At 44.8% G+C, this 22910-nt stretch overlaps 1 protein-coding gene across 1 annotated transcript in view; it reads right to left on the bottom strand.

Annotated features, from left to right (window-relative positions):
* Positions 1-22471, bottom strand: part of VPS4B (vacuolar protein sorting 4 homolog B) — a 34576-nt gene extending 12105 nt beyond the window's left edge. Inside the window, exons 1-3 of the mRNA XM_083188043.1 lie at positions 22138-22471; positions 14557-14668; positions 12569-12725 (exon numbers count right to left, since the gene is read on the bottom strand). Of these exons, the coding sequence (XP_083044169.1) occupies positions 12569-12725; positions 14557-14668; positions 22138-22164 (296 nt within the window). The 5' untranslated portion in view covers positions 22165-22471. The remainder of the gene's footprint in view (positions 1-12568; positions 12726-14556; positions 14669-22137) is intronic.
* Positions 22472-22910: the final 439 nt, after the last annotated feature.

The raw sequence follows: 22910 nt of genomic DNA, 5'->3' as shown, positions 1-22910 counted from the left end.
CTCAAAATAGTTAATAACTAACATAGACCATATGTCTACTTTATGTTGCCATCATTATTTCAACCTCCTTTTAATTTTTTTGGACACTAGAGGAAAATTTCAAACACTGATTTTTTTAGGGACCAGTTCAGTTCTGATGTGACTTTGAGGGACTTGTATGTGAGACACCCCCATAAATGATGCCATTTCAAAAACTGCACCCCTCACAGTATTCAAAACAGCATTTTGGAAGTTTGTTAACCCTTTAGGTGTTTCACAGGAATTAAAACAAAGTGTAGGTGAAATTTCAAAATTTCATTTTTTTTGCAGATTTGCAATTTTAATACATTTTTCTAAGGAACACAGTAGATTTTACTAGAGAAATGTGACTAAAAATTGATTCCCCCAATTCTTTTGTTTTCATAAATATCCTATATGTGGCCCTAGTGTGCACGTTGACCAAACCACAGGCTTCATAATAGAAGGAGCACCTACTTGATTTTGGAGCCTCCTTTTTATGAGATTATTTTTTAGGCACCATGTAGGTTTCTAGGCACCATAAGATGCTAAAAGTTAGGAACCCCCCCACAAGTGACCCCATTTTGCAAACTACACCCCTCAGGGAATTCATCTAGGGGTATAATGTACATTTCAAACCCCCCGGGGTTTCACCAATTGTGGTACAACTGGGCAGTGAAAATGAAAAATTAAATTTTTTACACAAAAATGCAGTTCTGGCTCAAAATTTTTCATTTTCACAAGGAATGAAGGAGAAAAAGCACCCCAAAATCTGTGCCCCAATTTCTCCCGAGTACGGCAATGCTTCATGTGTGACCAAAAAATGGCAGGACTCAGAAGGGAAGGAGTGATATTTGGATTTTGCAGCACAGATTCTGGTGGAATTTTGGTGGGTGCTATGTCGCATTAGCAAGACCCCCAAAGCACCAATACAGTGGAACCCCCCCACAAGTGACCCCATTTTGCAAACTACACCCCTCAGGGAATTCATCTAGGGGTATAGTGTACATTTCAAACCCCCAGGGGTTTCACCAATTTTGATACAACTGGGCTGTGCAAATGAAAAATTACATTTTTTTACACAAAAATGCAGTTCTGGCTCAAAATTTTTCATTTTCATAAGGTATGAAGGAGAAAAAGCACCCCAAAATCTGTGCCCCAATTTCTCCCGAGTACGGCAATGCCTCACATGTGACCAAAAAATACCAGTTGGGTGCATGGCAGGACTCAGAAGGGAAGGAGTGATTTTTGGATTTTGCGGCTCAGATTCTGGTGGAATGAATGGTGGGTGCTATGTGGCATTAGCAAGACCCCCGAAGTACGGTGAAATGATGAACCTAATAATCCATAGATGTGTGGTATATTTTAAAACACTCCTTTATACATAGGCCGGGTTTGTCGGGGCAAGTGTCACACTGGAAAATAGTTTGCTTTCTTATTCCCTTTTTATAGCAAACTTTGCACCTTTTTTGTGTCCTGCCCTTTTTTCCAGTGGAGGGGATTTCATCAGGAAAATGCTGCCCTGGTACAATACGGGGGCCAGTACTAGAAGTACTGGGGCCCTCTGCCTGCTGGTTCCCAAATATTAGGCTCTTTATGACTTCCTCTTGAAAGTGCATAAATGTCCCCCTCTGGCTGGTAGAACGGAATAGCACGTAAGCGTTATACAGTGCCATCTGGATGATATACACGGCCAGCTTCTTGTACCAGATTTTTGTTTTCCGCAGGGCACTGTACGGCTTCAGTACCTGATCTGAAAGATCCACTCCGCCCATGTACTTATTGTAATCCAGGATACAATTAGGTTTTGAGGTGTGGGTACTGGTACCTCGTACAGGGACGGAGGTGGTACTGTCTCCGTGAATTGTTGTCAGTATAGGGACATCCCTCTTGTCCTTATATTTGACCAACAACATATTTTCGGTGGATTGTGCCCTGCTTTCACCCCTTCTCATTACTTGGGCAATGTGCGTTTTTGGGAGGCCTCTTTGGTTCTTGCGCACAGTACCGCAAGCTGCTGTACCTCTTGAACCAAGGGCCTTAAACAGGGGGATGCTAGTGTAAAAGTTATCCACATAGAGGTGATAACCTTTATCCAGGAAGGGGTGCACTAAATCCCAGACAATTTTTCCACTAACACCTCCGAGGGAGGGGGGGCATTCTGGCGGTTCAATTCTTGAATCCTTCCCTTCATATACCCTAAACCTGTGGGTGTACCCTGAGGTGCTTTCACACAGCTTATACATTTTTATGCCATACCTTGCCCTCTTATTGGGAAGGTACTGGCGGAATTTAACCCTTCCTTTAAAATGTATAAGGGACTCGTCTATGCAAATGAATTTATCTGGGATGTACATCTCTGGAAATTTGGCACTGAAATGATCAATGACCGGCCTGACCTTGAATAGCCGGTCAAAGGTGGGATCATCTCTGGGTGGGCACTGTGCATTATCGTTGTAATGCAAAAATTTAAGGATTAACTCAAAACGAGTCCGGGTCATGGCCATACGGTAAAGTGGGGTGCTGTACAGAACATCTGTACTCCAATATTGCCTAATTTCTGGCTTTTTTACTATGCCCATATGAAACACCAGACCCCAAAACGTCATCATCTCTACTGCATCTACAGGGGTCCACCTAGCAAATGATGACGTGGGGTTTTGAGCAATAAACTGCTGGGCATATAAATTAGTTTGGTCCACCATTAAATTTATAAAATCATCAGAGAAAAATAATTTGAAAAAGTCAATTTCTCTGAGACCTGTGGAATCAAATTGGATTCCTGGGATGGCCAAAAACTCAGGAACCTGGGGCTCAAAATTGTCTGGTGGTGGGGTCCATACGAGATCAATTATTGGGGGGGGGTCTCAGCTGCTCTACGGGGGCGTCTTTGAGGGGGTCCCTCATCACTAGAGGAGGAAGAGGAGCTTAAGATGAATCCTTCAAATTCCCCGCTTGCCTCACTGGCTGTGTCAGAGTCAGAGGCAAGCATGGCATATGCCTCCTCCGCTGAATACATTCTTCTGGATGACTGGGATGACATTTGGGATGACATTTTTATTTTTGTGTTTCTGGTAGTGAAATGTTTCCACACGTGTATACTGTAGGGGGGGGTACAAACTTTATTTCAACCCGGGGGGTATGTAGTGTGTAGTGTGTATGTAGTGCAAAAAAAAAAAAAAAAGGTCCTGCGCCAAAAATTGAGCACAGATGTTGGTCAGTAACGTCCGTCACTGAACAGCGCTCAAAGGCAACAGGAATTTGATCAAAAAAAAAAAAAATAGATCAACCCTGTGCCGAAAAAGCTGATCAGTGATGTACGTCACTGATCAGCGCTCAGTGGCCACAGGACACCCACAAAATCACAGTGTGTGTAAAAAAAAAAAATTAAAAAAAGACCCCACAGCACCCTCAAAAAAAAAAAAAAAAGGTGATCAGTGATGCGACACTGATTACCAGTGAGGGGCAGCAGGTGCACAACCTTTGGTGCAACTGACAGTGCAACTGGCAGCAACTGACAGGTATATATAAAAAAAAAAACCCTGCACCCCCAAAAAGTTGCTGATCAGCACAGATATACTGATCAGCACAAAAGGGGGGGTAGCAGACACAAAATATAGCACTATCTCTCACTATCTCTCACTCTATGACACTGCAGCAGCAGCACTGACAGTTATATATATAAAAAAAAAACCTGCACCCCCAAAAAGTTGCTGTTCAGCACAGATATACTGATCAGCACAAAAAAGGGATTTTTGTAAGAACTTACCGTTCGAATCCCTTTCTCTGATATGGTCCTGGTGACACAGCTTCACATTGGGATGTAGGAGGGTCCGCAGGAGCCAGGCACCTATCCTAAAGCTTTTGGAGGGTAGGCTCCTCCCCTACTGCATCCCAGATTCCTCAGTTCAATCTTTCAAAGCCACTGGAATACATTAACAAACAACTGCACATATTATATGCACAATTTTAAATTTAACTTTTCAACCAATTATAACATGAAACATCATGAACACTGGCATACTTACTGAGCGTAAGGGAGGGATCGCTGTGTCACCAGGACCATATCAGAGAAAGGGATTCGAACGGTAAGTTCTTACAAAAATCCCTTTTTCTCTTTCAATGGTCCTGGTGACACAGCTTCACATTGGGACGTTCCAGAGCCGGTCCTTTTGGGTGGGTACGCTCAGGTCTGCAGTATTCATCACTGCTCGCCCGAATGATGCGTCCACCGACGCGAACTCATGGAACCTATCGAATTTGGCAAAATTATGAACAGATGACCAAGTGGCAGCGCTGCAAATCTGTTCAGCTGTTGCCCCATGTCGAACCGCCCAAGAGGTGGCAACCGACCTGGTGGTATGCGCATTAATCCTGGCCGGTACAGGCCTACCAACTTTAGTATATGCAAACGCAATAACAGAGCGCAACCACCTAGCAATGGTCTGCTTAGAAGCAGGCCAACTAAGTTTGTGTATGTCATACAAAACCAGTAAAGTATCAGTCTTTCTGACACTCTTAACTCGGTCCACATAAACGCGCAAGACGCGCACAACATCCAAATTCCTCAATTTGTCCCTTTTCCTAACAACCCTCTGGGGGTTGAAACACAGGCAGAACAATCTCCTGATTTAGAAGAAAAGCAGAGACTACTTTTGGTAAAAATCTAGGGGTACTGTCCGAAAGGCAGCCCTATCATCATGACATATAAGGGAGGAAGACTTGTAGAACAAAGCAATCAACTCCGATATATTTTTTTTTTTTTTTTTCTGACGCCACCGCCAACAAAAATACCAGCTTCCCTGAAAGGAAACTAAGGTCAACCGACCTTAACGGCTCAAAAGGCGCCTCTTTAAGGTACTCCAGAGCCAGAGATAATTCCCCTGGCGCTACTGGTTGGTTGTAGGGAGGTTTCAATAGATAAACCCCCTGCAGGAAGGTCTGTACTTCTGGTTCTAACGCAATCCTTCTTTTGGAAAGAAAAATTGACACGGTCGAGATATGTACTCTGAGTGACTGAAGGCCTAACCCAGAGGAAAGGCCCTCCTGTAAAAAACTCCTTAGCCATTTTAAATCTCGATGTGCGTGACCTCTGTCTTACACACCACCAAATATAGGTCTTCCAGGCCCCAAAATAATTTACAGAAGACACTGACTTTCTGGCTTTCCTCATTGCGTTAACCACCGCCTCTGAGAATCCTATATTCCTCAAAATGGCGTTTTCAACAGCCAGACCGACAAAATTAATCGAGCTGAATCCAGCTGGTTGAACGGTCCTTGTTTTAGAAGGTCTGACCTCAGAGGTAGACGCCACGAGTCCACAGAGAATGTCTGAAGCCTCGAGTACCAGGATCTCCCTGGCCCATCTGGGGCCACTAAAATTACTGGAATTGTCTGGGCCTGTATTATTTTCAACTCTCTTGCCAGCATTGGAACTGGCGAAAAATCATAAAGAAGATTCCCCTCCCAGGGGATAGTCATGGCATCCACTGCTTCTGCCAGTGGATCCCACGTCCTGTCATACAACCTGGGTACCTGATGGATGAACCTGTATGCCTTCAGGTCCCTATCCGGGGTTTCCCCCTTATTGTAATCTAGTGGAATACTTGTGGATTCAGCCTCCATTTTCCTTCCATCAGTTTCTCCCTGCTCAGGAAGTCGGCCTCTATATTCTCCACTCCTGGTATGAAGATTGCTGATAATGCTAGAACATTCTGTTCCGCCCACAAGAAGCTTCGGGACACCTCCCACATGGCCAGATTGCTGTGTGTGCCTCCCTGGTGATTCAGATACGCCACAGCTGTGACGTTGTCGGTCTGAATGCCTAAAAGGGAGCTCTTGTAATCTTTTCTCCCGCCAGAGAAAACCTCTTCCACACAGCCCTCAGTTCCACGATGTTGATCAGTAAGGCAGACTGTAAAGTATCAGTCTTTCTGCTCTAAAGTCCACAAGCCCTGCAGACGCAGGTCCACGACTACTGCCCCTCAGCCTCTGAGACTGGCGTCGGTAGTGACTACCAACCAGCTCCAGGACTGCAGGGACCGACCCCCCTGAAGGGAATCCACCTCCATCCACCATTTTAGGAAGGATCGAGTTTCTGAAAACAACACCATTTGTTCTGACCTCATGGTCTGAGTGTTCCCTGTCCACTGGGACACTCTAGAGTGGAACCTGGCGAACTGTAACGTCTCGAAAGACGCCATCATCTTCCCCAGCAGTTTGAGGCACCTCCATACTGCTGTGCTCTGAGACCCTAGGATCTCCTGTACCAAGGCAGCCAGATCCCTGGCCTATGCCTCTGGTAGAAACACCCAATGCAACTGGGTATCCAGACCAATCCCCAAGAATTGGAGTCTCTGTGACGGCACCGATTGAGATTTTTGTAAATTTAAAAGCCAACCGTGAATCTGCAAAACCTGATGGTTTCTGCCAAGTGACTCTTCACTTGTCTGCTGACTCCGCTTTAAACCGCAGGTCGTCCAAAAATGGAATAACCATGATTTCCCTAAGTCGAAGCACATCCGCCATTTCTGACATTATTTGGTGAATACCCTTGACGCTGTGGCCAGACCGAAAGGCAACGCCTGTTATTACAGGAGAAGGTCTCCTATTGCACACCCCAATAGTGCCTGATGTTCCGAGTGAATAGGAACCTGCAAGTATGCGTCCTGGACCTTCATGGACGCTAAAAATTCTCCCTGGTCCCGGCTTAGCAGCACAGACCGTAGAGACTCTATTTTGAAATGGTCTACCCACAAATGGCTATTAATGCCTTTAAGTTTAGGATCAGCTGAAAGACCCGTCTGGTTTGGGCACCAAAAACAGAGTGAAATAAAAGCCTTTTTTCCCTCCGCTCTGGGGACCGGGACTACCACACCCTTCTCTAAAAGAGAATGAGCCGCTCCCAAGAGAGCTGTACGGAGTCGAGCCTCCTTTGGTAGTGGTGTAGGAATGAACCTTCTCGGTGGAAGAACTTTGAAGGGAATCTTTTAACCCTGGGTTATATTTCTAACCCAAGCGTTCCGGTCTAACAGTGCCCCTGCGTCTTTGAACAGTGACAGACGTCCCCCCTCCTTAAACACCGCCGGGCAAAACCCCTGGCAGTATGCGGAGGATTTTTCATCTCCTTTTGTTTCTTATAAAAAGAACCCAATTTTTGACTATGGGGCCTTGCCCCTGGAGGACTGAGACTATCCCTTAAAAGACTGTTCTCAAAAGGACGCACCTCCTCTAGGGGAGGGCCGAAAGGATGGCCTGAAAACAGAAAACCTTGATGTCTGCTTGGCTGCAGGGGTAGGCAGGAAAGTGCTTTTTTTCCACCTGTGGCCTGCTTATTGATCTCTTTCAGTTGTAAACCAATAACAGCTTTCCTTTAAAAGCTAATGCCTCTAAGCCTTTTTAGACTTGTTATCTGCCTTCCAAGCTATAAGCCAGAGCCCTCTCCTGGCACTCCAGACACTGAGGAAACTCTGGCAGCCATTTTGAGAGCTTCCTGCTCAGCCTGAATCACATTTCTGCAGCAGCATTAGACTTCTCTGCATAGTAACAACACACAAAAAACAGTATGTCAACTAGAGCACAGGTCACTGACCCACCAATCCTGGCCTTAGAGACCCAGACTGAAGCCAATCAGAAGACTTGCTTGCTTGAAGGCTTGCACTGGTAGCACAGTGGCTTTTGACAAGTATACCACAGAAGCCTCTACCACTGGAACATTTTCCCAGAGGTCTGCATGATCCTCAGGCATAGGATACAGGCTTAACCATCTATTAGGCATCTAAAGCCTTTTGTCAGGGGTTTTCCAATAAATCTTGTAAACCCTTGTCTGCAGAGAGATATCATTTCCCTCACGCTGTCTCTTAAAAACAACCTTAGCAGGAGTTTTTTCTTCACAGACAAATTCAATGCCTGTTTACAGCAGTAATCAAATCCTCCACCCCAGAGGGTGAGGACTCTTCAGAAACATCACCCTGAACCCAGGGTATGTCTGTGTACTCTCCCTCCTCATCAGCAGCTAATAATGGCACTGAATAAGACCTTTTAGGGGTCCCCCCAGAATAACCATAAAGCTTGTCAAACAAGTAATTTAAACCTGCTGATTCCCATAGCAGTATCCTGCATGACTTGTAGAAGTCAGGATCTGTCTGGGTCCGAGGCAAAGAGCTGGACGGACTGCTGAGAGAATGGCCATGGTCTAGGGAAATTACCAGCCATCACTCTTGCCTGTCCAGTAATGCACCAAAGCATTTTCCGACCTGTCTCAGGGACTTAGCCCTCGCAAGGTCCGATGCACTACCCTCTGGGGTTCACTCCCCATGGGTTTCACAGCAGCGCAACAAATACATAAGCCCCCTTTAGGGACAAATTTCGGTGTACAACCACTGCAAGCGCTCAATGCATTAAAGGCTCCCTCCCCCAAAACCAGACTGTTGCTCAGACATGATGTTCTCAATAACACAGTCACAGCATTAAATGTACATACATTATATACAGTGTACTCAGTCACTTAGCTTTCTGTAGTCTTCAGAATGGGGAAAGCGAAGCCCAGGAAATCCAATCACTCTGTCAGGATCTGTAAGCCAGCTCAGCTCCGCTGCAAGCGTTCTGAATGGCGCCAAAACAGAGTGAGGGAAGGGACCAAGTCCCTGCTGCTGCGGGGTCTGTGACTTTTGGCGCCAACTACCCCCAGACAGCCGCTCCCATTGTAGGATCTCCTCGTTCCAGTATCTCCCCCTCAGCTGGGGACCACTCGGAACATGCCTGTAACAACACTGCTGTCCTCTCATATCAGGAGCTCAGTGTGTAAGCTCCGTAGAAAATGGCCGCCGCCATCACGGAGCGCCTGTCCCCCATGATCCCCACCTAGCGTGAAGCCGGTTTCAGAGCGCTCCGGAGCCCAGGCAGCTTCTTAAAAGAAGCTGTAAGCGCTGCACAGGGAGGCCAGACAGCGTCTCCCTCGTGCACAGTGAGCTGACAGGACTCGTTTCTGTCAGCTCCTGCTGCGCTAGCAGTGTGAGGATTCACTATGAGAATCCTCACACTGTGCCTACCTAGCTAGTGTAGAAGTTAATAAAATAATAAAAACCCTCACTAACTCTACTCCTTCGGCTGCTCCAGCAGCCCTTTAGAATAGCACCCACTCCAGTGGGCACCTAACACGAACTGAGGAATCTGGGATGCAGTAGGGGAGGAGCCTACCCTCCAAAAGCTTTAGGATAGGTGCCTGGCTCCTGCGGACCCTCCTACATCCCAATGTGAAGCTGTGTCACCAGGACCATTGAAAGAGAAAGGGGGGGTAGCAAACACAAAATATAGCACTCTCTATCACTCTCTGTCACTATCTCTCTATCACTATCTATCACTCTATGACACTGCAGCAGCAGCACTGACAGTTATATATATAAAAAAAAAACCTGCACCCCCAAAAAGTTGCTGTTCAGCACAGATATACTGATCAGCACAAAAGGGGGGGTAGCAGACACAAAATATAGCACTCTCTATCACTCTCTGTCACTATCTCTCTCTATCTCTCACTATCTATCACTCTATGACACTGCAGCAGCAGCACTGCACCCCCAAAAAGTTGCTGATCAGTTAATTTATACTGATCAGCACAAAAGGGGGGGCAGCAGTCAGTTGCACACGCAGCACAGCTGTATATATATAAAAAAAAAACAGCACCCCCAAAAAGTTGCTGATCAGCACAGATATACTGATCAGCACAACAGGGGGGGGGGGCAGCAGACACAAAATATAGCACGCTCTGTCACTATCTCTCTATCTCTCTCTCTATAACTCTATCACACTGCAGCAGCAGCACAACACAGGAAGTCACAAGAAGTCAGATCCAGGAAGCATCCAGCACGCTACAAGCAGTGATCAGGTAAGTATTTGCAAGGATCAGGTCAGTATATCACGGCAGATAGGCACGGTGACCGCACTGCACGCAATTCCAGACCGGAATGGCGTCTGCAGTGCAGTCACCGTTAGTTTAAATCACCCTCCATGGCTGTGATTGGTCCGTCGGACCGACGGACCAATCACGGCCTTTGGGGGCGGGTGAGGTGGGGTGACACCAGTGTCACCCTTACACCCCGTGGTGATTGGTGCTGTACTTTACAGCACCAATCACCACCGATCCCTGTGTCACCGGCGAACGTTATTCGCCGGTACACAGAAAACGCTGTAATTGGCTGTTCACATTTGAACAGCCAACCACAGCGATCGCCGACGGGGGGAGGCATCGCCACCCCCCCTGGGCATGCAGGGACAGGTCTGCTGTCAGGGACAGCAGACATGTTTAAACTGTCACCGCGTCTATAGACGCGGTGACAGTTTAAAGCCATGACGTACATTTATGCCATGCGTCGGGAAGTACATCCCGGCCATGACGTAAATGTACGTCAAATGTCGGGAAGGGGTTAAAGCAGACTTACTACAGTATACACAGTAGCTAAGCAAGCAACAGTTCATTAAAGTACAATTTACCCCTGAATAGGCTATTTCTGGCCCAAGCTCAGCGAATATATGCTAACTTTTGATTCAAGTCTGGAATCATACAGAGAAAACATCTATTTTGTCTATTTAAAGAATAAGTATTTTATCGGTTTCAAATGGACTGCAGAGAGGCTTCCCTGAGTAAAGACGCTAGAGTTGGCCAACTATTTGAACTTTGTGAAAGCTATACTTTTATTCTTCCCACCCAGACTAAATCGTTACTTCTTAAAGGTTTCTCCACAACTTCATGATTTCTAACAAAATAGAATGGTAATGATCCAAAATATAGTTAGTATATCACTTAGCCTGTCCTAACATCCATTGTTTCTTTAGGTTTTTTTTAAATGATAGGTTTCATGTATCGGTAATTAAAAAAAAACACGGCTCTTTTGTTGCTATTAATGGTCAAAAAGTTATTTTTGTATCAAGCTTCTCATAATAATTATAAAAAATAAGATAACTATCTTGTTGCAAAGTAATAGCATTGTTCTCGATCCCTCCCGAGGCATAGTAACATTTTACTGGAATAAATTAATAGCACTCTGAATTCATGATGGTCTTTTCTTGCAGCCTCCATGAGGTATTAGTCCTGACAGGTTAAAGAATTGACTCCAGAAAGCGCAAAAGCAATGCACACAGTTACTTATATTGACATGAAACCCCACCACCTGGGGCTAAGAAACTGCATTGTCATGCTTAAGCTGGGTGAAGTATGAAAAAAATGACATGGCAACATCATTCTCACAGAGTTGGAGAAAATGAAAGGACAATTGTTTTGGGCTCAGTGTATAGTTTTAGAGTGATCTTTATCACTGTGGATCAGTGACATCATCTGGTTTCAAACTGTAGAGATACATTTAAAAGGTGCCCACACACGCACCGATATTCATGTGCTGTGCGTTTTGAACTTTAAGGTGCCAAGCAATTTTGGCACTGGAAGGGGATGCGATGTACTATACTGTACGGGTGTGATTTCAGCCTCTCTTTTTTTTTTAAGTTAATAGTCCCTAATGGACATCGCATCGCATGTACGCCAAAACTGATGCGATGCAATGCAATGAAGCACAAAAAGTACTGACAAGTACTGCCTGCAGATACTTTTTGTGCTTTACAATATTGTACTCGCGGGGACGTGCATCGATGCTTGTCAGCACACGGTGCAATGTAAGCCGATGCAATGCATTTTTATCTTTAAAAGTTAAAAAATGCATGCTGAAATCGCAGCGTGTATGGACACCTTAAGTTAGTCTTACACATTTGGGTCAAGTAGAAGAGGCAGTGAAGATTTATAATTGATAAAATGTGCAGAGAACACAATAGGAAAATGGTACTTGTTTCCTAGCACGGCGCCCATGATATTCAGTCGTATGGCATTGTATTCAATTTAAAATTGTATACCATTGTATAGGGCATACAATGCAATGCGAGGGGCGGCAGTACGTGTCCTCCGACCTTTTTATACCCCTACTATCCACGTTGGTGTGGATTTTATATAGTGTGGCGAGCGCAGCGAGCCCGAAGCACATTACTTCACATGTATTCCGCGTCGGCTCGCCACACTATATAAAATCAACTCCACGCCGACGTGGATAGTGGGGGTATGAAAAGGTCGGAAGGACGCGTACCGCTGACGCTCGCCTTGCTTCGGGTTGGCGTTGATGGTACGGGTGGCGTGGGGATGCTTTTCACATTGTAAGCACCTATTATGGTGCTTATACAATTATTTATCTTATAGGGGGCACATTTAACATTGAAAACACCCATTAGGGTGCTTATACAATTTAAAATCGTATACCATTGTATATGCCATACAATTCGATGGTATACAATTTTAAATTGTATAACATCGTCTAACATTGCATCACATACCATCGTATGCGATGCGATGGGCGCCGTGCTAGGAAACAAGTACCGAAAAATTAACTCACAGGAAAAATAAAAAAAATAAGTACACCCCCAACAAGCCCAAACCATAAAGGACAACTAAATCAGGTTTGCTAAATGTACGTGGACAATGTAAAAATTAATAAAAAAAAGAGTAGACATCATAGTAAAATCTTTTAAAAATACCTACCCTTTGTCTTCAGCAGGCCGAGGAGCACCCTCTTTTACTGGCTTTGCCGGGACCGCCTCCTTTTTCTTCAGGTAAGCCTTCAGCTGTTCTGCTCGGTCAAGGTATTCTATGCACTTTGATCTGATACTCTGTTTTGCCTTTTCACCTTGTGTGTCATCTAAGTATGATATACAGCAAAGAACATATTTATAGGTCATTCAGGAGTAAAAACACCAAAACAAAAGACAAATCTATTATCTTCTTCACCAGGGATGTCAAATTTGCTGCCCTCCAGCTGCTGTGGAACTACACATCCCAGCATGCCCTGCACTCCTTAATAGAAAAACTGTCGACATGCTGGGGTGTCTAGTTCCACAGTATCTAGAGGGCAGCATGTTTGACATCCCTGTAGAGTATTAACACTTGGATTGCATATACATAGGATGGAGAGATGCGACGATGGCAGAACATGTCACAATTAAAAGCTCAGTTTTAAAGGGCTGTGACAAAAAAAAAAAAAACTACATGCATACTAAGAAAGCAGAATATATCCATCATAACATTGTTCAACAATATACATAATATCTACCTTCTGCTCTCACTCAGCCACATGCTTTAATTATTGAAGATTTCCCTTGCACTGGTCAAAAAGCATTAGACATGTTACTCCCTGGACACAGAGGTAGCCGTGTATGAGAGTATATTTCGATTGTCACTATGACAGATTTTCCATGTGCGCTTAGTCCGTTAGGTCAAAGGAAATGGTCACTTATGTACACCTTATCTGCGGCGCGGGCCCTTCTCCTCGATGGAGGCTATCTCCAACCTCCGGTTTGTGGCACATGTGAAAAAGAAATTGGAGGAGGCGCGCTTGTGAGTAAAAAGTATAACAATTTTACTAATTGACAAAAGCTCACGTACACAGAAATTTAAAAAGATCAGTATGATAGCACCAGCGTCTGTATTCGGCACACTAAGGTTTCCCCAGCACGGCGGCTTCTGCAGTGACCGCCTGTTGACGTTGAACCGGTGGTCCTTTCCCCTGACGTGACTGAGCCTGACAGTCCACGCCGTCCTGCTAATTACAGCTGAAGAAGCCACTGTGCTGGGGAAACCTTAGTGTGCCGAATACGGACACTGGTGCTATCATACTGATCTTTTTAAACTTCTGTGTACGTGAGCTTTTATCAATTAGCAAAATTGTTATACTTTTTACTCACAAGCGCGCCTCCTCCCATAATATATATATGGAGGACAGATAGCGGCACTCCAGCAGACTTGGTAAAAAAGATTTTAATGTGCAAAAGGTGACCCACGTATCGAGGTTACAAACGCCCCGTTTTCAAGGTGCAGACGTCTGCATTGGGGCATCACCGACGGTGTAATGGTTAGCATTACTGCCTCACAGCGCTGAGGTCATGGGTTCAATACCCACCATGGGCCTAACTGTGCGGAGTTTGTATATTCTCCCTGTGTTTGCGTGAGTTTACTCCGGTTTCCTCCCACAATCCAAAAATATACTGGTGGATCAATTGGCTTCGACCAAAAATTAACCCTAGAATGTCTGTGTGCGCGTGTACATGTGGTAGAGAACATAGATTGTAAGCTCCACTGGGGCAGGGACGGATGTGAATGTTCAACTATACTCTATAAAGCGCTGTGTAATATGTATGCGCTATATAAGAAACTGTTAAGAAATAAAATAAATAATAAAAACACCAACAGAGCACCTTATTTCCATGTGGAATCGCAAATTACATGGAACAATATGGATAGGTGTACGAGAACACATCTGTAGAATGCCTACATTATGATTATTATTAAACCAAAATGCTTAATATATAAACTAGTCTCAACCTTCTTATTCTAGTACATGGAATTCAAGCAGGAAGTGGTAAACTTGTTCAATTCATTCTGGCTAGACTGACAAATATGGTAGGACTTAAAAGAAGAAAGAGGAGAGAATAATAAATAAACACAAAAAGCTTTCAATAAGCATATATACTTACACTTTACCACATGGAGAAAGTACTGTACAGCGGCTTGATATAGACGAAGAGCTTCTTCATAGTTTCCAGCTTTGTCTTCTTGTGAAGCTTTACTCACCAGATCAATTGCTTTCTGTTGGAAAGAGCAAAACATTTTCAATTAAACTGTAAAGCTAACTCAGTCATTTCAGAAACACTATCTAGCCACCAACCATCAATGCATGTAACAGAACAAAATGTCAATGTCATTCAACTGTTAAGAGTATACATTAAATGAGTAACGGTTTGCCTCAATAGTCTAAAGGCCCATACACACTAATCGCTTTTAAGCCGAGAGCAGCTCAGTTTTGTCGTTTGAGATTCTTTCAGCTTAAAAGCCGCCCAGCGTGTATCACCAGTACTGACGCATTTCGCCACTCTAGGTGGCTTTATGAAGGAAAAAAGGAACAAAGAAGCAGCGCTGGATTTACAATGAACACAAGATCAATTTAAAGTGACAAATACCTTTATATATAATCAATGCAAGATTAAAATGACATTTACATACATACACATAACACAATAAAAAATATAAAAATAAATGTCTCACTATGATTGGATCAGGATTCACAAGGGCCACTGCCCATATCAGTATCAGTCCGATTGGTAAGTGCACTAAACCACTGAATTCTGCCAAGTGGTAGAAATAGGGGATTGGATGTGGGGGCGATTAACTGGTCCTCTCTATTATCATGGAATTTTGTTGATGCCGCTGGAGGAATCAGTAGGGTGATGTCCGTTTGGTTCCTTATGTTCAGGGCTCTTCTGAAGACCTCAAGATAAATTCGGGGCACAGTGTACCCAAGCAGTAGGGTCCTCCTGTGTGTGGCTTGTAAATAAAAGTCACTGCTAGTGTTTGCACACACTCTCAAGGAGGGAGGACGTGGGTTCTCCAAAGTGTGACTCTTGGGGGGGGGGGGGAAGAGGCCTAAACCTCAATACAGGTGGCTATGGTGGTGTTGGCTCACCTGGAGGTAGGTACTGCTGGTCGCCCCGGTCACATGTATATGGAGATCGTTGGTCGGCCCACTTTGGTCTTATTGAGGAAACAACAGGTGGCTAGAGATGGCAGGGCTCACCTGGAGTTCTGTGTCTGTGGAGAGTCCCAGAAAAGGATCCAATTGATAATCCCAACCAACGGTAGGCAGATGGTGAGCTGGAGGGCGGTGGATGATCCAATCAAGTAGAGATGAGAGGCTACAACTGACGCGTTTCACCACTAGCTTGTGGCTTTCACCTTTGAAAAAGCCACAAGCTAGTGGCGAAACGCTTCAGTTGTCCTGATGACTGGTACATACCCGAAACGCCGTTGACAAGCGCCATTAAAGATTTTTGAAGTATCACAAGCCCCGGAGTGGCGCTCTCTGTTCTACTATTCTATATTGGAGAGCAATGCCAGCCTCCAGGGCACTACATACTTGCCATCTCCTGTGGGCACGGGGAGATAGATAGATATAGATATAATTTTTTTTGTCATTAAATTTCTAATATAAAATGTGCCCTCCCAATTGAAAAAAATGCCCTGCCCGGTGGTGCACCCTGCCTTAAAAATCCTAGAGTGAACACTAGACAGTCATTAGGTCGACCACTACTTTTTTTGGAGCCAACATGTGCTTATTGAGCCCTACCGTCCATTAGGGTGTGGTGGGAGAATAAAATAGTGTGCCGAGCGCAGCGAGGCGCCATGCCCAAAGCATGCCGAAGGCAATGAGCCAAGCAAGGGGATGCGGCACACTTGTTTAGTGCCCATGTCAACAATCGGGACAAAAAAAAGGTGAAAAACCCCATGTCGACCTTTTGACTGTCGACCTAATGCTTGTGTCGCCCTAGTTGCTGTCTATCCAATGATCCATACTCATTGCATTGTGACATGGTTAGTTTTAACAACTTGTCACAAGATCAGCTCCGGTTACTCAGACACGTTTATTATTTACTTACTGGATACATTACTGAAGAGACCCATCCCAGTAACCTGGTGAGCACTGCATCCATTTAAAAGACATCTACACATGACAAATGCAAGACTTGCTATACTGGAGAGATTATTCAGATCGCTCCTTGTCAAGTACAGAAACTGAGAAAGAATGTACCACTAACTAGAAAGAGCATATGGTTTTTATCTGACTGCCCTGTGTACCATTAGCAACAAGAATGTATATCTAATTATTTCAGTCATCTGTACTAGCACGGACAAACCTTTTACACTTGCGAGTAGCATACTGTATAAAACAATCTGTTAATATGTTAGGAGTGCAAAACTTGCTGAGGCTAAAAAAGTGGGACATGCAGGTAAGTAACTGAAAAATCCAAAGTAGCGTGTCATTTACCCTAAATGGGGACCTAGGACTTTGACAAGCTGAGAAGTCTTAAGGAGCTGGGGTGGGGGAAGCACTGGGACCAGGAGGGGACCCTCCATTTCCTTTTTTTCGCTCTGTCCCCTGCCCCTCTCTTTTTCTCAACCCTTTCTCACTCTTCCTCCATCTCACCTCTATCTTTCTCTTTACTCCTTCTCCTTGACAGACACTCTTTCACTCACCATCTCTATCTCGCTTACTCTTTCCCTGAAACCCTCTCTAAAGGTCCATACACACTGGGCGACTGAGCTGAAAGTCGCTCAAAAAAAGCAGGTTTGAGCGGCTTTCAGCTCAAAGCCGCCCAGTGTGTATGGCCCGGCGATGAGCGGTAAGCGCTGCTGCATGCTCCCGCAACATCACCAGGAAAGCCGGTCATCTGCTGTATGAAAATCAGTGAAAGGAGTATTATGCCAGTGGAGTAGTTACCAGTGGCTTCTAGGGAAAAATTTAAGAACTGTATCATTTCTGATCAATGAATAGAAATATACCAGACTAGAAATGTGCAAAGTCAGCAGTTTGGGTGACCAATCTGTTGTTCTGGCACCCTAGTCAGGACTTTGCACAGAAATAATCAGTATACTTGTCTAAATTTTTTGCATTTGGGTTTAACAAACACAGGATGTAATGCAGTTATGCCCTATCAGCAGAACAAAAGCTCGGTTGGGCACCCATTACGTACTGCAGCGCAAAAAAAACAACTTGATCGAAGAGCACCCTATTGTGGATGCAATTAATAGGATACAAAGTGCAATAATTGATTACCACCAAGTAACATTTAAACTAAGAGATTGGAAAACACCTGTACATTCAACTCTCCCCACCCAAGAATTGACAATGTTTGTTATCTGTTAATTCTGCATTACAAGGGCACATTCAATAATGAGCACAGTAAACAGCATGGAAAAAGCTCAGTTTAATGTCCACAGCTATTCAATTACTTAGCTTTTTTGTCAAATGCAGTAAAACCTTTGGCAACACGCAGGAAGCCACTGATTCCATGCAAAATGTGGAAAACAATGTGTGTTCTCTACACATGGCCATACTGTATTTTAACAGTGACAGTCTCACAATCGCTGAAACTGCAAGTAAAAATCCTGTCTCCAAGAATTAGCAAGTGGGGTTATTGCAGCAAATTGAATCAGGCAATGCCGACTATTAGCAGATATGCATCTAAGCATAGGAAAAGTGAAGGTCATCAGTCATCTTAACCTCACTTAAACAAGTTCTTGGGGGGGGGGGGGGAGAGAAATATCATTTAAAAAGTTGATTGTGTGTCTGTCAATATGGGCATCTAAATATCCTGCTAAGATGATAATCACAATTTAATTGTTGTGGTTTTGGGAGTCTAAAGTCAGTGTTTATTTTAAACAGACATTCAAAATTCTGGTCTCACCATCCTAAAAGGGGTGCGAGTTTGGTATGCCCCAACCAGCCAGCAGTCCTGATGCACCATAACACCCCTGCCACCCTGAAAGCAGCCCCCTCTAACCACTGACCAGCTCACAGCCAGCATACTCGAACGTTTTTCCAGTTTAAAGTTTGGTTCAACAAATTTGTGAGTGCCGCTTGCTATACATCAGATAAAGATATATTGAGAGACCAGTTGTTAGTGTAGGACTTACAGTGAAATGGGGTCCCTTGGCGATGGGCTGCAAGCTTAAATGCATTGATCAATTCATGAACTAAAACCCCATTATTTATTTCATTGATTTGCATGTTAAGGTGAGTACACGCACGATTTTCCCGGTGCGATGTGTGCTATGAGATGCGCGCTCCCGCGGCATCTCCCCGCACAGTACAAAAAGTATGTGCTGCACATACTTTTTGTACTATCTGATCGCATCGCATGCAATGCTATTTAGCACAAAACGTATGGCAAAAAAAAATAGATGCGTGTTATGGGCACCTTTAGTTTGTTGTGGTGAGTGCTGGGCCCCCTGTATTTGTATTTACTAGAGTTTGTAGTCACAGGCCACTGCACCCCAAACTGGGAAGTGTGGGTGCTGTTTGCACCCCATTCTTAGGAATGGCGAGTGTGGTGGGACATCTGTATCTCTATATGTGTGGGTTAATTTTTTATTAACCTCTGTTACTGTTATCATAGCTTTATCATGCACCCTAGATAAGCTCAATCACCTGAAACCTGTGACAGCTGCCCCTTTAATACTAAAGGTGCCCACACACTAGAACGATTTTTGGGCCGATTTCTGATAAATCGGCCGATATATCATCCGATATTTACCGATAATCGGTCAAAAAACGGCCGATTTCGGACCGATGCGCGCTCCCGTGGATCTTTTGCTAAATCTACTGATCTTCCGTGCTGCATGAAAGATCAGAAGATTTAACAAAAGATCCATAGGAACGCACACGGGATCTTAAGAAAAATCTTTGGTAAAGATGTGCGCTTGCCTGAAATCTTTTCCAGGACAGGCAAAAGATTTGAAGGCTAATTTATGCGCACATCTTATGATCGCAGTGTGCGGGCACCTTTAGTCAGGTGTGTTAGGTGACTGCCTCATCTTTAAAAGCCATAAGGTAGTTGGCAGTTGAGCTTTAAACCAAGAAAAAAAAAACACATGTTCATTTTAGCTATGATGTGTTAGTAGTTGCCAGGTTCTTGAGAGACCAGTTGTTAGTGTAGGACTTGCAGTGAAATGGGGTCCCTTGGCGATGGACTGCAAGCTTAAATGCATTGATCAATTCATGAAGTGCGTGAGTGCTGGGCCCCGTGTGAGATTAGATAGATAGATACACACACACACACACACACACACCTGACAGAGTCCTACAATGTGACGAATCTGGTTGGACATAGCAAGTATGGAGGATGTGGTGATCTGCTATCAGATAGACGGTGACTGGTGGCGGCGTTGAGTGTGCATTGTGAGAGACTGCACACGCTGGGAAGTGCAGGGTTTTTTTTTTATATATATAACTGTACCTCCATGCAGAACAACAATTGAACTTCTCAGTCGGATGCCAACTAGTGGCAGTAATAAAAAAATAAATAAAGTTGAATTCCCCCATGGAGTTCAACTTAGATGCAGGATCAGTGAGAAAGGTATACTTTAATTTTGAAGGGCAAAGTTTTAGACATGATGTATGGTTGCTACTACTGTACATAAAAATATTCCTTCCTTACTGATCAGCACCCGGTTTTTAAAGTGAAAACTACACATATACCGTACATTCAGAGACACATTAAATTGCTTGCGGGAAAGTTACAATAAAAAAATAAAAACTTTTGTACTGGGGTTTTCACTCAGCAGCAGGGTTTTGATATTCAATTAGGGGACTGAAAATGAGAAAGAGTGATGTTCATAGAGAAGATGGAGACCGAGACCTCCGGTAGCTCAGGAGACAACCAAGTCTCTTTTTTCTTCTTTAAATAAAAAAAAAAAAAAAAAAATGAATGTGCAGGGTTTTCAGCTCTGAAAACCCAGAGGCCACTTTTATATTAAGTTGATAGTGTTTATGGGGAGCTTCCAAAACCACAGTAAACAAATTCAAGGTACACAAGATTTTGAACCTTGCGAACAATTGAATACCCTCCTTAATATTTGGTTAATTGTCAAATACCCAAGAAAACCCATGCAAATAAAAGGACAGCATAGAAGCTCTGCTGAATATCCACCGCAGAGTCGGTGAAAAATGCCCCACTCAGAAATTAGATGCTCCTAGTTTTGCTCTTATAGTACTGTAAATTCAAATTATCTGAAAGTTAAGGCCCATACACACTGGGCAACTTTGAGCTGAAAGCTGCTCAAAACAGCAAGTTTGAGTGGCTTTCGGCTCAAAGCCGCCCGATGTGTACGGACCGGCAATGAGCGGGGAGTGCTGCTGCACACTCCCGCATCATTGCCGGGAAAGCTGCTCATCTGCAGATGCGAGACTTTGAGGACAGCTTTGCATAGCACTGCACTATGCAAAATAGTCTGCCCCCCCCCCCTCCCCCCCCTGAAAGCACCGGGCAGGGGGAAAGATGCTTAGTGTGTATGGCTTTCACCCCAGCGATGATAGTGATCATCGCTGCCCATACACACTGGGCATAACCGCCCAGGGTGCATGGACCTTTAACGTGACCTATACCCCAATCTTCATGTGAAATTGTCAGGAGGAGACAGACCCCTGGTCTACTTGACATTTAATAACCAGTGAGACTGAAACCAGTTGACCAAGTTTTCAAAAACGTGGGTGTAGGAGAATAATCAGTTATCTATTACTCCAGCAGGCATATAAGATTTGATTTCGATACTTGTTTCCTAGCACGGCGCCCAGATTTGCTACGTACGGCACCGTAGAGAAATCGCATTGCATCGCATGGGCAATTATAACGGCATGCAACGCGATTTTTTCATGTCATTTTAATAATAGCATGCGATTTTATAGGGTGTGCGATGCCATGACATTAGGTATACAATAATATGATTGTATGTCCCAAAAATAGATGTAACGCACCCCCCCCCCCCCCAATCCACGCCACCCCGAAGCGTGGCGAGCGGCAGGGGAATGCGATGCGATTTCACTATGCAGAATAGCCCACTAAGCAAATTGCTTAGTGGGCGCCGTGCTAGGAAATAAGTACCAGATTTTCCTATTAACCCCTTGAGTGGTGGGTTTTGCTGGGGCAGGACAAACCTATCAGGGCAGGTTTGTCCTGCCCTAGCAAAACCCACCACAGAGTTGTAAGTCCCCCCTCACCTCCGGCATTAATACACCGGTGCTTCCCTGCAGTGCTGCCGCTATCCCCCTTGCCTAAGCCATCTGTCACATTCAGCAGTGACGTCGGCGGCAGGCTGGGGGATGTTCGCGGCGGCGAAGGAGGACTCGGGTGCCTGAGCGCTCCCGAGTCCCCCTGAATCGACCCATGTGTACAGAGCGGGCGATAGTGATGCCTGGTCCTGCAGTGCCGCCATCGCCATAGGCAACAATATTTTTGCTATTTTGTTTATTCGGCAACGTTGCCTGGGGCTGACAGGAGGTAGCAGTCCGCACATCCCCACGGCTTTGCGAATGGATAGTGTGTGTATATATATATATATATATATATATATATATATATACACACACACACACATATACACACACACACACACACACACACGCAACCAGATAACCTCTCCCATCATAGCTATGGTTACTGTACGGTATACCTATCACCGACATAACAGGCACGGATATCCCACCCTTCCCCGGGGCTAGTTACCTGTAGATTTGTCCCGTTGGACGCCATCGCTCACCAGGCACCCTCCTCGCCCGGTAAATAACAGTATGAGGATTTCTTGACGACTCTTTCCACCCGGCTGCCCTAAGACACAGCAAAAAAAACGCCTGTTTCGGGTGTGTAAAGACACCCTCGGGTTTCTTTTACTTCCGTGTGGCCTGTGTCGCGGGACACTTCCGTATTACGTCAGCAAGGAAGTAGCCAACAGCCTAGCTCTGCGAAACCGAGCACATGACAGTCCGCAATGACGTTGCTGACGTCATGGTGCCGCACCCACCTGATATAACACTCCCCGCCCTGCATCGCGTAGCAGGTAACCTGCAGCGCAGGCGCAGAAAGGCAACGAGCGGCCAGCCCAGCACGGGCGCGCCTCAGGTGACCGCTTCCGAACCTGTCACTTCCCATGTGACGCAAGGGCACGTGCATTGGGTGCATTCATGTGATGTAGCATGTGCCCTGTACTACTCATTGTGCTGAGGAGGAGCCTAGTGACTGCACTAGGTCTAGTAATGAAACTGCTGTAGGAAGAGATATATCATAAGTGTAGCAGTTGCCCATAGCAACTAAGTATTTCTAGCTCATGGTTACCTACCTGACCCTCTCCTTCAGCGAGAAAATGCTCTGTTCCTGGACTTCCTTGGTAATGTGTGATTGCCATCACCTGTGGTGAGCTACAGTAGTTAATTGATAAAAAAAAGGTGTTTCACCATACATTACCAGCAGTGTTTCAAATTTGAAACATAAAACAAGCAACT

This window comes from Crinia signifera, chromosome 5, assembly GCF_055691185.1.
Source record: "Crinia signifera chromosome 5, ASM5569118v1, whole genome shotgun sequence".
In the NCBI taxonomy this organism is placed as follows: domain Eukaryota; kingdom Metazoa; phylum Chordata; class Amphibia; order Anura; family Myobatrachidae; genus Crinia; species Crinia signifera.
The sequence above is the reverse complement of the archived record's forward strand: the minus strand, read 5'-3'. Positions and strand labels throughout refer to the sequence as shown.